Raw genomic sequence first — 14,721 nt, 5'->3', positions numbered from 1 at the left:
ACTTCTACTTCCATTCATGCATTTGCTGCTAGCTGCAAATCTCTTTAGCTTTCTGTGTTTCGACAAACCCATTTCAAGTGTTTAATCAACACCTAAAAGGCTGGAGGGAGAAATGTAGTGTCTTACTCTTGTTAAATATAGTGTGATTAAAAATCAGTGCCTCTGCCTTTTGAAAATTGCCTTTTGTTAAATTGTGATTATATTGCAAATGCAATTAATTGCCCAGCCCTTTACGTATTTAGATTTCAAAGTTGTTAAGATTCTGCCGTGAATTAAGCATCTACAATAGTCTTCAAGATGGTGTGAAAGGGAAAAATCTGGACATTTAATTCTTTGCAGAGTACAGATATTTGATAAGAAAAGTGGTGAAACAGAGAGGCAATTGTACACTGAAGGGTGCTCAGATCTGCCATGGCTGCCATGACTTACAGTTGTTTCTGTTTTTCCTGACAACCTAAGATGCTCCATACAAAATAGCTTCAATTTATATATCAATTTATATAAATGTATTTACTTGTCAGTTTATATTTTTAACTTTCTTAACACATCTAGAGAGCCTGCAATGTTTTTCCTCTCTTCCCTTGCTTCTGTGTACAACACTGTAATTTTATTTTGTCACCAGAAGGTGGGGGGAAATTCTCCAAAACTTCTGAAACTTGTGCTATCATCTTTAAAATTGCACATTTCTATAATGTATGTAAACTGTATATACCCCATGCACATTTTCCTCCTTTTGGCACCTTGTTTGACTTTTGAGCCAATGTGACAAGTGAATTTCTCCACTGTCCTCTCTTATGAAGCCCCTGTCACACCATGACGATTTAGACCAGAGTATACCTGACATACAAATAATCTGGCGAAAACGCTGGCATACGTTGGATAAGTTATGGGTTCAGTTTTGTATAAGTTTTGAGGACGCTGAAGCATGCTGGCACACGTCAACATACGGTGAGTATGTAGAGAAATTTTTAGCATGCTCAAAATTTCCGGACGTATGCTAGCATATGCCATAGCTGGGAGGTTATATGTAAGTTACCTGATTGTTGACATACTTTAAGTGTAAGTTACTTAAAGTTGTGGTGTCTAGCATATCCAAAACCTATGAGTAACTTGTGCATAACTTATGAGTAACTTATCAAGAACATATCTCCAGCGTATATCAATGTATTTGACATGTTCCAGTATATGACCAAAATAAAAAAAAATACATCGAAAGGTCAGCTGGGACGTCTAAATCGACAAGGTGTGACAGGGCCCTAAGGATTGATATCAGAGAACATGTGGTGATGGAGAACATGTGGTGATGGGCAGGCCAGTTATCAGCCTCACTGGAAAAAAATCGAAATCTAGATAAGTTGTTTTTTCTTAAAATAAGTGTATTTGTTCTTGGATTTAGTAGGTAAAAGAGAGATTTTGCCAATTGAACAAGACAATTTACACTTACAATAAGAAAACACAATTGCATTGTCTTATTTCAGGTGCATTTTATCTAATTTCCTTATTTTAAGAGCAAAAATACTCATTCCATTGGCAAAATATCTCATTTACCTATTCAAATTAAGGGTAAATATACTTAATTTAAGACATTTCTGCTTATTTTAGATCCTTTTTCCAGTGGGTTGGGCTCGGGATAAAATAACTAGATGAGGGCCCCCACCCTTAACGATGATAATTAATTCCTAATTCCGTCATGGCGTTCTTTATTCTGACATGTTGTAGTTTAAATTACACTGGAAATGTATATTGAAACTGAAGTCTTAATTGACCAATGAGTGTACTAATTTAACTGGGGAATCTAAAAAGAATTTAAATAAAACATTTGTCATATCGACAATGTACATTTTTAAATAACATTTTTGGCTCCCTATGTTAAAGCACATCATGAAAGTCTGCAGCAGACCTCATAAATCGAAGTCACTATGACTGACTTCTTTGTAGAAAGAATTGATTTCATTTGAAAGACATTTAAAATACATTTGTGATGTTTAAATCATATGAGCTCCAAGTAAAGATATTGAATAATAATTAGTAATTATTGGATTATTTTATTTATTGAGTAATAGGATTTGTATTAATTTGAATCACACATATATCACTTTTTTCAAACAGAAATATAGCAACTTTGCAGTGTAATTTCATGGTACCAACTAGTGCTCGGCAATTAGTTCCATTTGCAATATAATAGCAATTCAACAAAATGCAATGATTTTTGACAGATTTTTAATCACACTATATTTAACAAGATAAGACACTAAATTTCTCCTCCCAGCCCTTTAGGTGGTGATTAAAGGAAAAATCCGGACATCAAGGAATAATCAGTGGATATTTATACCTAAAACTAATACGTTTGTGGTGATTTAATGAATTTAAATCAGTAGAAAAAGGAAAACAATAATTTTCATTGCGATCACTGAGTGATCACTGACTTCTGGCAAGGACGTCACGGTGCAGTAAGCTGAGCACCATTTTCCCTGCTTTACAAGAGCTATAGTTAAACTGACAATGCCCACATGCATGGCAGTTGGATCGGGTAAAAGTGAAAAAAACAAGAGTTATTTTACCTTTCCGATTCATGATCCTCCACGGAAGGGTTCGTCATTGGATGCCAACTTGAAGAGGGAGGATTTGCCATCGAACTTCTGGTTAGAGAAAAAACACGTAATATGTAGCCAACATCTGAACATCATTTCAAGATGACACCAGATACAGCACTGATACTTCATCAACAGCCTATTCCGCATCCTGATATCACAAAGCGGTAGGTGGCAGTAGTGTTCTTTGACAAACATGGATGCCTCCAGTAAATAAAATTCAAAAAAAAAAATTACCCTTAATTAAAAACACTTATCATTTATTGAACAGTATGTAATAATTTAATTTTTAAAGTGCTTTCAAAAGTTTGAATTCTGAAGATGACCAGGCTTTTCCTTTAAATGCTTGAAGTGAGTTTGTCGCCACCCAGAAAGGTGGAGAGATTTGCAGCTAGCAGCAGATCCATGAATGGAAGTAGAAGTAAACACATTTTTTCACACAATGGTTACAGTGCTTGGGGTTAGTGCAAAGGAAAATCGAAATTAAATCGCAATCAGAATTTTGGTAAAAAATAATCACAATTTAGATTTTTTGCAAAATGGTACATCCCTACTAAAAACCTTTATCTAGCAGTTTAGGTTTTAGAGCAGTTTTTATTGTTGATCCTGCAGGCGCAGCAGTGGAAATACCTGGGAGGCATGTCAATCCAAAGCAAACTCAAGAAAATCAGTTCAGCCATCTAAATGACATCTATTGACATGGTCATTAATATTATTTCATTTAGAAAAGATAAACAAAAGGCCCCCAGGGGAACTTCATAGTTTGTTAATGCCATTAGACACAAGACACAAAAAGTGACTGACTGTAGATAAAAGCGAACCAATGATAAGCTGCACCTGCTGCTTGAGGCATGTTCTTCATATGAAAGTCGTGGTGCCCTTTCTAAATCAAACTCACAAAGTAGTTGCCTCACCCAGAGCAGAGAGAAAGATTCAAACTGCGTATACTTCTGTGTCTACCTGTAGCGTACCATGAACTTAAGACTGGAGCAGATTTTGTTAATAATAGGGCCCACTACTTTGTCGATAGGCTACCTAAAAGATCTGTCAGTTCTACAGCCAGTGTTGTTTTTGATAGCCATTTTATATTTAGTCTTAGTCTTCAGGATGACAGCTATTATTAGTCTTAGTCGCATTTTAGTCATTACTATATGTTATTAAGTCTAGTTTTAGTCAGTTTTATGTAGCAAAAAAAAGTTAACATTTACAATTTCGAATAACAACCAGATCCTAGGATTTTTAGGTATGAGGGAGCAGCAAGGGTGGTTCGGGGGGTGTAAGATATTTTACTGTGCAAAATTGTTTTTTAAATGAAGCTAAAATGGGGCATTCTGAGATAGGCAACTTTTTTACTGTTGTGGTCACCCTAAAAGTAAAAATACACTTCAAAATGGCTGTGAAGAAACAGGAACATCCCCCTCCCTGTTTAAAATGCACAAATTAAGCCATTAAGCACACTTTAAATGTATTGTGGCTAGGGCTGGGTATTGTTCAAAAAGTTTCGGTACCAATACCGATACCTTCACTTCGATACCGGTTCCTGAACGATACTTTTTTCGATACCAGTTTCATAATATCAGTTCGAAGAAAAAGAAAATTACACAACATTAAAAAGCACAAATCTTGAGTTTTATTTTAAGCTCTGATTTTTCCATTTACATTTTTCCTCTTACATAAAAAAAAATTTCAGTGTCTAATATTCACTGTTACATTGTGAGGACCTTTTTACTTAGCAGTTTTCCTTTAGAAAAATTACCATGTCTGACAAACAATCCCGTTGAATGGGATCCTACTGACAGCGCACCGCTGGTATGTGGGGGTCTGAGCGGCTCCGACAGAAATATTGGAAGGCAGGATGAACTGACTGCACTGATTAAGTTTTCAGGTGGATTTTCCCGCTTAAAAACATAATAAAACTATTTTATTCCCACTGATCACAGCAAATATAGCTGCAAGGCAGAGAAAGGATAGAGTAGCTCCGCCTGACGCGCATCAGAGCCACTTTTGCACCGCGCAGCCAGAGCAGCAAAGCTTCTTCAGCCGCGCGTCAGAAGCTGGTAGAAGCAGAAAAAAGGAAGCAGCAGACGTGATTTTGCTGCTCCTGCTGCATCCAGTTTGAAAGCAGCATGATTCCCTCCGCTCTGGCTTTGCACTGACCACAGGCTGCTGAGAGGAGGATGGTCGCTCTGGCTGCGGTCTGCTCTTCTTGCAGTCAAACACCGAGCAACTTTCTGCTCTTAAATTGTTTCCGTGCACGATGTATTGCATTGCGCACTATTGGCATCAGTCTTAAAGTGAAGCCGCAATTTTGACCTGGGGGGCATTTTAAAGGGGTTCCATGACGCTCGCAACCAGTTCACAACAGATACACATGAACCCTGGCTGTAGGCGTGACCACCTGTGTATTTCTCCTGGATGACGCAATCACGTTAAGTGTTACAGCCAATCACCGAAACTTGGTACCGAAAGACGAGGCATGTTTCGATACTCTGTAGAACCGAAGCATTTCGGTCGGTACCATAAAAGAACCGAAGTTCGGTACCCAGCCCTAATTGTGGCAAATAGGTACATATTCATGAAATCAAACATTTTGAACAATCAAAAAGAACCAGACTTACAGAGACAGAGGGAGAACCAAAGAGAGAGAGAGAGAGAGAGATAGGGCTCTCCATGGTGTCCCCCACGAGCAGTTGAGTTCTGAGCTTTTCTGGAGGCTCCAATCCAGAAGAAGTATAAGCCTGTGAAATAGCCTCACGCAGCCAGTGTGAGAGGTGATGTGCAGTCAAAGGCTGTCCTGCAGAGCTGTCTCTGTTATGCGCAAACAGGGGCTCTGTGCGGCACAGTGCAGCCGTGCACGCCATGTAACACAAGAACGCACGCACGGGACAGAGGAGTTGGCGCATAACTTCCTCCTATGAGTTATGAGAAATAGGATAGAAGCCATTCAGAGTTATCACCCTGACCTGAAAGAGCTTGTGATGCCCTTGGGTGTGAAAGCTGTTCGCCACGGTATCAGTGGGACCGGAAGGAAAGCGTAAAGGAGTTTATGTGGCTACAAATGAGCAAAGGCGTCCACTCCTAGAGGTGGATCCTCCTTCGGGGTCAGGGAGAGCCACAGCGGATACTGTGTGTTCTCTCGTGTGAAAAGAGGTCCACTGCTGGCCTGCCGAACCTGCTCCAGATCTGAGAGATAAGCTCGTGATAGGGCTGGGCGATATGGCAAAAATAAAATATCACGATTTTTTGATTATATTATTGTGATCTTTATTTTTTCACAATTTTTTATAAATACGACCAACATAACTTCAATGACATGCAAAGAAGAGAAAAATTAAATAAATGAACAAGTTTATTAAAATTAGAGAATCAAAGCAGTGCTAACAAACTTATTTTTTACATTTCTATATTGTAAACACACAAAAGAGTATAAAAATGCAATAACTCCTGAGTAAAACAATTACAAATTAGTTAAATTTTTCATGTAACTACAGTCAAAATAAATAAAAATTATAACTGTATCTTAATGCAGTTTTATTATTTTAAAATCTTGACTGGTCTAATAAAGTAAAAGAAAAAAGAAAGCACACAGAAACTAACTTGAGTTAAAAAAAAATATATTACATTAAACAATAGATATGTATAATTTCTTAAGTCTTTAGAAACAAAAACTATTATGGAACTGCAAATATAGTGCAAGTCAAGATGTAATCTGTGCAATCTATGATATGATCAGGAAAATAGGCTGTCTGCAGTGTTGCATTATATAGCTCCCAGTTGCTGATGAAATGAATGGTTAAGCTCAAATACGGCTCTGACGTGCGGCTGGATCAGAGGTTGCTTGTGGTGGCAAAGAAGTACACATTTTCAATATTTTGTGAAACTTTCTGCATTCAGCGTACATACGTGGAATAGCGGTGTTTGAAAAATACTTGCGGCTGATTAACTCGTAGCGTGGATCCAAAACATTTAACATTTTATTAAATCCCACTCCCTCTACGGTTCGTAGAGGACATAAATCTTTCACCAAATGAAACGTCACCGCTTCTGTCACGCTGTTCCACGGTTTACTGCTTTTATCGTAGGGAGTAAGTTTTGTAAATGAATCTGTTAACGTTCGCTGCTTGGGAGAAGGACCGGTCGCTGCTGCTGAAGCCGCAGTCGACTTTTTAGCTTTAGCCACCTGGCTCTCTTTATACTGTTTAGGATGCGGGGTGGTGTTGGGGGGTTGGGGTGCCTTAACTGATTTTCAAACTAACGGATGAACGTCAAACCTTCGGATTATATTCTAGCTGTGAAGGTTTTTTTTTTTTTGTTGCATGTAAATGTGATCAGTGGCAGAAATGCAGCAGCACTACAGTTCTGTGGATCCTGATAACACGGTCTCTTAATAATGACAGATCGTCAGAGGTGTAGATCGTAACACTGTCTTAAATCGTCATATCGCCCAGCCCTAGGTCTTGATGTAGGGTCCAGTCTCTTTGACGAGGACCCCCCCTGAAAATGATGTCTGTTCCTCCGTTTAGGATACCGGGGATGTAAACTGCTCAGACATGGTGCCCCCCTTTGAGCTCTGCCGTCATAACCAACAAGCTTGCGATGGTTCGCACAGACGTGCAGAAAAAATACTATTATCAATGCGACGGCGCGATGCTGTCTCCATTTTCGAACATTTAGCACTTTGGATTATTATTAGATCAGTATTATCATTAGAATGTTGTGGATTAATGAGTCTTTATCATTATGCGACTTATTATTGAGAAATTTTCTAGGGGCGCTCAAAAAATAATTTAAAAAGCGCGCACCCGCAGAGTTATGAGGTTGCTGCGCCCCTGTTCTCCCGGTTCAGAAAAAGCCCTGCAATGCTGCCATGCAGTTCACCATTGCTGTTGGAAAGAAAGCTTTTATTTATAGAATTCAAATAAACTTTTTTATTAAATAATGTCCTACTTTAATACAAAAGTGTGTCACAAAAGCTGTGAAAATAGCAGATTCGATTCAATTTAGTTTATTTATATATCAACAATTCACAACAATTCATTTTAAGGGACTTTACAGTTCACCAGATCATACAGTCATATTGATTCCAACTTTTCTATCTAAGGAAAACCAGGTAATTGCATCGACTCATTAGCCTGGGTGCCATTCCGAACTTAGTCCCGCCCACAACATTTGAGGTCGGGAAGTTCGGTCTGGCATTGCTCCATAGTAGCGCGAGTATGCTCGCACAATATCTGGCGATCCAATCAAATTGTCAGGGCGGGCTTTATACGATGATGGACAGATGATCAACAGTAACGTAATCAACCACGTGACCAAAGCGCGCATGGGAGACAACAACAATGGCTGCCGCTGGAGAGCTGAGGTGAGTAGATTCTGCTATTAGGTCTGTTCTAGAAGATATCGACAGCAAATTAATTTTAAAAGAGGAACAGAGAAACGCGATCAAGGCTCATCTTCTTATTCTAGGCGTGCAACTGCACGGTTTGATTTTTGTTGACAACTATGCGTCGCTTAACATACGTCACGCACTCTGTTGCTCTTATTGGTTGTAGGTCTATCCAATTGAGTGCAGAGGCATTTTTTTTCCTGGTTCGTTCGAAACACGCCCCATAATCACAGCTCTATGGAGCAGTATCAGACTCATATTCTGACTAGAATTGAGTAGGACTACGTCAGGCTATCGACTCATTGACTCAAATGCAATCCTTTACACTAAGCATAGTTGTAGCGACAGTGGAGAGGAATAACTCCCTTTTAACAGGAAGAAACTTCCAGCAGAACCAGGCTCAGTGTGAGCGGCCATCTGCAGAGGCCAACTGGGGTTCAAGGAGACAGAAGCAGAGATTCAAAAAGCAGCTGTAAAAGGCTAACCTGACAACAGCCAGATGCATGTCTCGCTCCGCCTATCTCCACTCACATACATCTGGGACACCACTCATTGAAACTGATTTCCCCAACCGAATTTATGGTCTGGCCAATCAGGATGCAGGGCAGGTGTGTCCTGCATGTGACGTAGTGGAGAAGCAAGTTCTGTAAGTCGTTTGTCTATACTTTTTTGGTTGGCTTCTTTTTTAAAAATAAGTGTGCTGTGCACAATGTTGCCTATTATCCGCACATTTTCATGGCACAAACGACATTGATCATTTACCGACATTGCGCTGATTCCACTGTTGCTATATCCAAGATGTCGGCTGTTCTGTTTTGTTTTTTTCCTGCGTAGCTCTCACAGCGTCACGGGTTAGCTTCGGTGTGAGTGGTTGAAATAGCACGTCGATAAAGATGACAGACAAGTGGCTTATCCAATCATATGCAAGGAGTTTTGATAAGGCCCAGCCTTCAGTAAAGACAATTCCTATTGCGGTGTCCCAGATGTATGTGAGTGGAGCTAGGTGGAGCGAGACATGCATCTGGCTGTTGTCAGGTTAGTAAAAGGCGGCCCTGTCCAGGAAACACACAGCCAGGCAGTGTGAGCTCTAAGCCAACTGCCATGTCAGATGATGAAGAGAGCATATCCAGCCAGTCACAGTCAGAGAAACAGGACTACACTGAAAAACAGGCTGATCACAAACATCTTTAAACAAAGGTTTTAATGGCAGCAGCACATCTGATATTTCTCTCCAGGATGGCGTCACAGCCAAACAGGAACAGATGAGGCGAAGCTACTCTGAGGAAAAGCAGAGAGAGCATAACGTTAGTGATTGAAATAACATATTCTGCAGAGTGGGAGAATAGAGATGGAATGAAGCAGAATGATGAAATAAGGGTCCCTATGTCCTCCAGAAGTCTAAGCTTATACCAGCAAAACTTAAGAGATAGCTCAGGATAACATGAGCTACTCTAACTATAAGCTTTATCAAAAAGGAAAGTTTTAACCCTACCCTAAAAGTAGACAGGGTGTCTGCCTCATGGACTAAAACTGGTAGTTGGTTCCACAGGATAGGAGCCTGATAACTAAAAGATCTGCCTCCCATTATATTTTTACAAATTCTAGGAACCACTAGTAAACCTGCAGATTGAGGTTTAAGAACATAAGGAACAATCATATCTTTGATATAAGATGGAGCTTGGCCATTTAAGGCTTTATATGCGAGAAGGAGGATTTTAAATTCTATTCTTGATTTAACAGGAAGCCAATGAAGAGAAGCCAGGATAGGAGAGATTTGAGCATTTTGGATCAGCTGAAGGCTTTTATCTATAGTTTGTGGACGTAGAGAATTACAATAGTCCAGCCTTGAAATAACAAATGTATGGACTAGTTTCTCAGTATCACCCCTAGACAGGATATTTCTAATATCTGCAATATTCCGCAGATGAAAGAAGGAAGTTTTAGAAACCTCTTTGATATGGGATTTAAATGACAGGTCCTGATAAACAATAAAACCAAGATTTTTTACTTTATTATCTGAAATCAGTTTAATCCCATCCAAATGAAGTGACTGACCAATCAGCTTAATTTTCAAAGACTCTGGTCCAAAGACTATAACTTCTGTTTTGTCTGTATTTAGAAGCAGAAAGTTAAGAGTTATCCAGGTTTTTATGTAATTAATGTATTGCGTTAGCTTTATCTGGATTTATAGACAGATATTGCTGGGTATCATCACCATAACAGTGGAAATTAATCCCATGCTGTCTAATAACTCTACTGATCGGGAGTATATATATATATATATATATAGTAAAGAGAATTGGTCCTAGCAGTGATTCCTGTGGTACTCCACAGGTAACCTTCGAGCATAAGTGAAGATTTTTCATTAGTATGAACAAACTAAAATCGAACCAGCCAGTCCTTTAATTCTAACAAAATATTCAAGTATTTCTAAAAGAATATTATGATCAACTGTTTTTATATTTGTACCATTATGATCCAGTTTAACACATCATATTGGTTAATATAGCAGACAGACAAGCTAACAAAATTTACAATAAAGGAAAGGGTTGAGACATGGATTCCATCTCAAAGCAAGTGCTGAAGCAGGCTATTTGCCTTATATAGACTTGTTGCATGGCTGTACACTGCCTCAGGAACGAAGCTTAAAGGTCCGTTTTAATCTCAGTAACACCATGGTCTCCTAGGCTGCATGAGGGGGTTTGGTAAAAGAGAGAACATCACGTATAAACATTCCTTGAGGGTCGCAGTGACTTTGACGCAAATCTGCGCACGTGCATTCCAGTAAGATGTCGGCAATATTCCGTTGTGCATGTGCGTACACATAGTGCAAAGATGAGACTATAAATGCTCTGTGGATTGGTATGTGAGTCGAGAACTTGCAAGAGAAAAAGCCAGATGTGTTCTGTTGAAATGTGAAGCGCTGTGTTACGTGTACTGAGGACAGCATGTGAATTTGATCTATAAAATAAACGCTTCTTCTCCCGTCCTGTGGCAATCAGATGATCGACTGAAGGTGTCCTGATTTTTTGACCATTGAAAACCACCACACAAGCACTTCCTAACCTGACTCCGCCAGATGGATTTGCTCTGCATATCCATCTGGAAACCTTCCGTAGAAGTAATTTTGGGAAGGGGCGAAAATACTGGTTAGCTGATTGGCCTATGTTGGTGATAGACGGGCCAAATAAACCAATCAGATCAACAAAGTATATGACCTAACAGAACAACGACGAAGAGGAGCCAATTGATAGATCAAACTCTTGCCGAAACCGTTCCCAGACCACCCCCGGAGCTGACGGCTCGGTTCTGCTGCACTGTAGTCGACCAAAATCCCGGTTAATTTTGAAATTCCCCTGGACATTTTTTTAGGTGTGAAAAGTAGGACATGTCCGGGAAAAAGGAGGACGTCTGGTCATCCTACCATATCAACAATCTCAATGTTTCAGTGAGTGAGTGCTTGTTGCTATGAGGCTTCTTTTCTCAGCAGCTTCGCTCGTTGTAAATCAACCAATAAGCGAACAGCTCATCTAAATATTCATGAGCATACCAGAAAAGGAAGAAAAACCTGTGTATTCATTCTAGGGCTTTTAACCAGGCTTGCATTAGGGCTCATAGAACAAGAAATATACCATTTTCAGCCCAACCAATGTTACATATCCCATTCAGAGACCTTAAGGACCAGCACCAAATACCCTATATAATCATTCTATGACCCCTTTGATTTCTCTTGGCACTGTTAAAATTTGTATGAAGGAGGTGTGATGAAGTTTGAAAGTATCCACGGTTGCAGCTGTAGTGGGACGTTATTGTTCCGAATATGACCTCCAAGATGTTTGTGAGAGGCTTTTGCTGGAATATTTCAACTCTGTGTAATATTTCAGAAAAAATTTTTTTTACGAGTGTACCAGGAAAAAAGCTTTGTTTTTAAAGTGTGGTGAGCTGACATCTGCCTTTCATTCCTTTTATCTGTGATATATATGATATCAGTTGTAGAAACAGGTTTGTATTTACAAATATTGTTTACAGATAAAAATGCGGAGGTTGCATTTTCCTCTCATCTCCCTCCTCAGAATTTTGGTCTGCTTCTCTGAAGTTGACCACTGTAACACTTGATTAGGGCTGGGTAAAAAAATCGATTTAATCAATTTTGAATCGATTCCTTTACATTTTTGCAAAATCAATGTCTAGGGAATAAGATTCAAATGAGCAGGAAAGATGCAGTCAAGATTACTTCAAGCCAGACAGATGCAAATATAGCCAATAGGTTGACTGAAGACATTAACAAATGGGGGCCTGACCAGCAAACACCCTGTGGTTGTTAAAGATAGGAGATAATGCATCTCATGCATGTCTGAGTGAGTGAGGCTTCACTTTTTCACTTTTCAAAAAACAAGTTTGCACTTATGAGAAAGATTTGTTCTCATCTCAAGTTTAAACTATCTGATTTACAAGTTTGCACTTTGTGTATAATATTACAGGAAAAAATAAAATACATGAGTATTTGGAACACATTTGAACCACTTTCATTATTTTAAAAACAGATCAAATCAAAATTAATCGATTTAGAACTTTTTAAATCAAAATCAAATCGATTCAGGACTTTGGCGAAAGTCATACTTCAGTTTTCTAAAAGTTTCTAAATAATATCTTTAGTGTTGTATAATGCTGAGTTACAATGACCTATCTTATAATTCCTCTGTAGACACCTGCTCCAGTTGGTGTTTGCACGTCTGAACATAGGAAGGTGCTCTTCTCATTTTTCATCAGATGGACATGGAAAAAGAGAATAATAATCTTTGGGTTATAGTTTGGGTCTTACCGGAATGGAAATCTAAATTTAATCTTTCTGGGTGGTTCTCAATTGACCTAGAAGAGCCACCCCAAGTATGGTCTGTTTATCGGAAACACTCTATGTAGCAGTTATAACATTTTCCCAGTTATCATATTTCTGTGCATGCACACTTGCTCAGTTTGTTTATCTGCATTGCTGTATGCTTTATCTTAAACGATTTGAAAGTTTTATTTCTATAACAGAAAAAGTTTGGAGTTTTTGTTAAATTGTTCCAAATTGCCCTATCATTTTCTGTCTTTTTTGACCTAGATGTACATTGCACTCATCTCTCTGCACGCTTTGGTCATGGTGGTCTTCCATTTCCTCAACTGTTTTGAAGATGATTGGACAAGTAAGTGCTTTTCTATTTCATCTATTGCTAGTCTGACAGTCTCAGTGATTAAATGACCCAAGCCATTCTGACATGAATTGATTACCGTATTTTCACGACTATAAGGCGTGCTTAAACCTCTTTTTTTTCCCTCAAAATGTGCGGTGCGCCCTACGTGTGTTGTAACTGCGACTTTTGAGACCACCTCATTGAGGAGATGATGAAAGAGTGGCTGAATGTAAGGAGACCAGGTGTTTTTTTTCCACTCATCACCATCGCTGTTAAACTGTGACTCCATGCGTGCCCATCTCACAGCTGATGTGAAAAACATGGTGAAACAAATTAAGCTGTGCTTGCTGTTATTCAACCGCTTGACATCGGTGTGAACCGGACCCAGCAGGTGCAGCAGAAGCAGCGTGTTTACATGCAAAGTCAATGGTTGACGCGCGTTTTGAGCAGCAGGCGCTGCGCGTCGGGAGCGTTTAAGCATCTGCCAACGCGCTGCTGCTGCTCGAGATGGAAAAATTTAAGTTTTGCTGCTGGACGCGCCGCATCAACCAATCAGAGAAGCTGATCTGGGAGCTGACAGCGAGACAGACACATCGCTCTGATGACATATGATATTAAGGCAAATGAAAAAGGCTGGATGGATGAGGAGATGATGAAAGCGTGGCTGAGGCAGGTGTATGTGAGGAGACCAGGTGGTTTTTTCCACGCATCACCATCGCTGTTAATCTGTGACTGCGTGCGTGCCCATCTCACAGCCGATGTGAAAAAAAAGGTGAATCAAATGAACGCTGTGCTCGCCGTTATCCCGGGGGGTCTGACAAAGGAACTTCAACCGCTCGACATCGGTGTGAACCGGCCGTTCAAAGTAAGGCTGCGAGCGGCGTGGGAGCGATGGATGACCGACGGAGACCACAGTTTCAGGAAAAGTGGAAGGCAGGGCTGGGCAAGTTACGCCACCGTTAGCGGATGGATTGTAGATGCTTAGACTAACGTTTCTGCTGGCTCTGTTGTTCGAGCTTTCGCAAAAGCCGTCATTATTTCTGAGGAGCCGCCCGGCACGGAAAGTGACTCTGACAGCGAAGAAGGGGAAACTGGCATGTCTGATTTAGCGCAGCTGTTTAATTCAGAAACAGAGGATGATGACTTTGATGGGTTTGATTAATACTTTGTCATAAATACATGAATAAAGCACAATCATACTCAGTTTTGCTCCCGCTCTATTTTTCTACCTGAAAACTTAATTCAACAGCAGCCTCTGGGCCGGGTCTCCTCCTCTTCACCGCGGTGGCTGGCAGGTGTTTTTTCATCTAAATAATCTAAATCTTGCAGCTATATTTGCTGTGATCAGTGGGAATAAAGTAGTTTCAATATGTTTTTAAGTGAGAAAGTCCACCTGAAAACTTAATAATTGCAGTCAGTTCATCCAGATTATTATCCTGCCTATACTATTTCTGTCGGAGGCGCTCAGACCCCCACATACCAGCGGTGCGCCGACAGTAGGAATCCCTTCAACAGCAGCCTCTGGGCCGGGTAGCCTCCGGGTTCACCGCGGTGGCTGGCAGGTGTTTTT

At 39.9% G+C, this 14,721-nt stretch overlaps 1 protein-coding gene across 8 annotated transcripts in view; it reads left to right on the top strand.

Annotated features, from left to right (window-relative positions):
- LOC119797255 (palmitoyltransferase ZDHHC3-A-like) overlaps positions 1–14,721 on the top strand; it is a 49,771-nt gene that overhangs the window by 13,031 nt on the left and 22,019 nt on the right. For all 8 annotated transcript variants that reach the window (XR_005282570.1, XM_038306253.1, XM_038306248.1 and 5 more), the window contains one exon: positions 13,082–13,163. Coding sequence is in view for 7 of the 8 variants with exons in the window: in XM_038306253.1 (XP_038162181.1) it covers positions 13,082–13,163 (82 nt within the window). In the remaining variant the exon portion in view is untranslated. The remainder of the gene's footprint in view (positions 1–13,081; positions 13,164–14,721) is intronic.

Source organism: Cyprinodon tularosa, unplaced genomic scaffold, assembly GCF_016077235.1.
Source record: "Cyprinodon tularosa strain WSP-4 unplaced genomic scaffold, ASM1607723v1 ctg577, whole genome shotgun sequence".
NCBI lineage: Eukaryota > Metazoa > Chordata > Actinopteri > Cyprinodontiformes > Cyprinodontidae > Cyprinodon > Cyprinodon tularosa.
The sequence above is the reverse complement of the archived record's forward strand: the minus strand, read 5'-3'. Positions and strand labels throughout refer to the sequence as shown.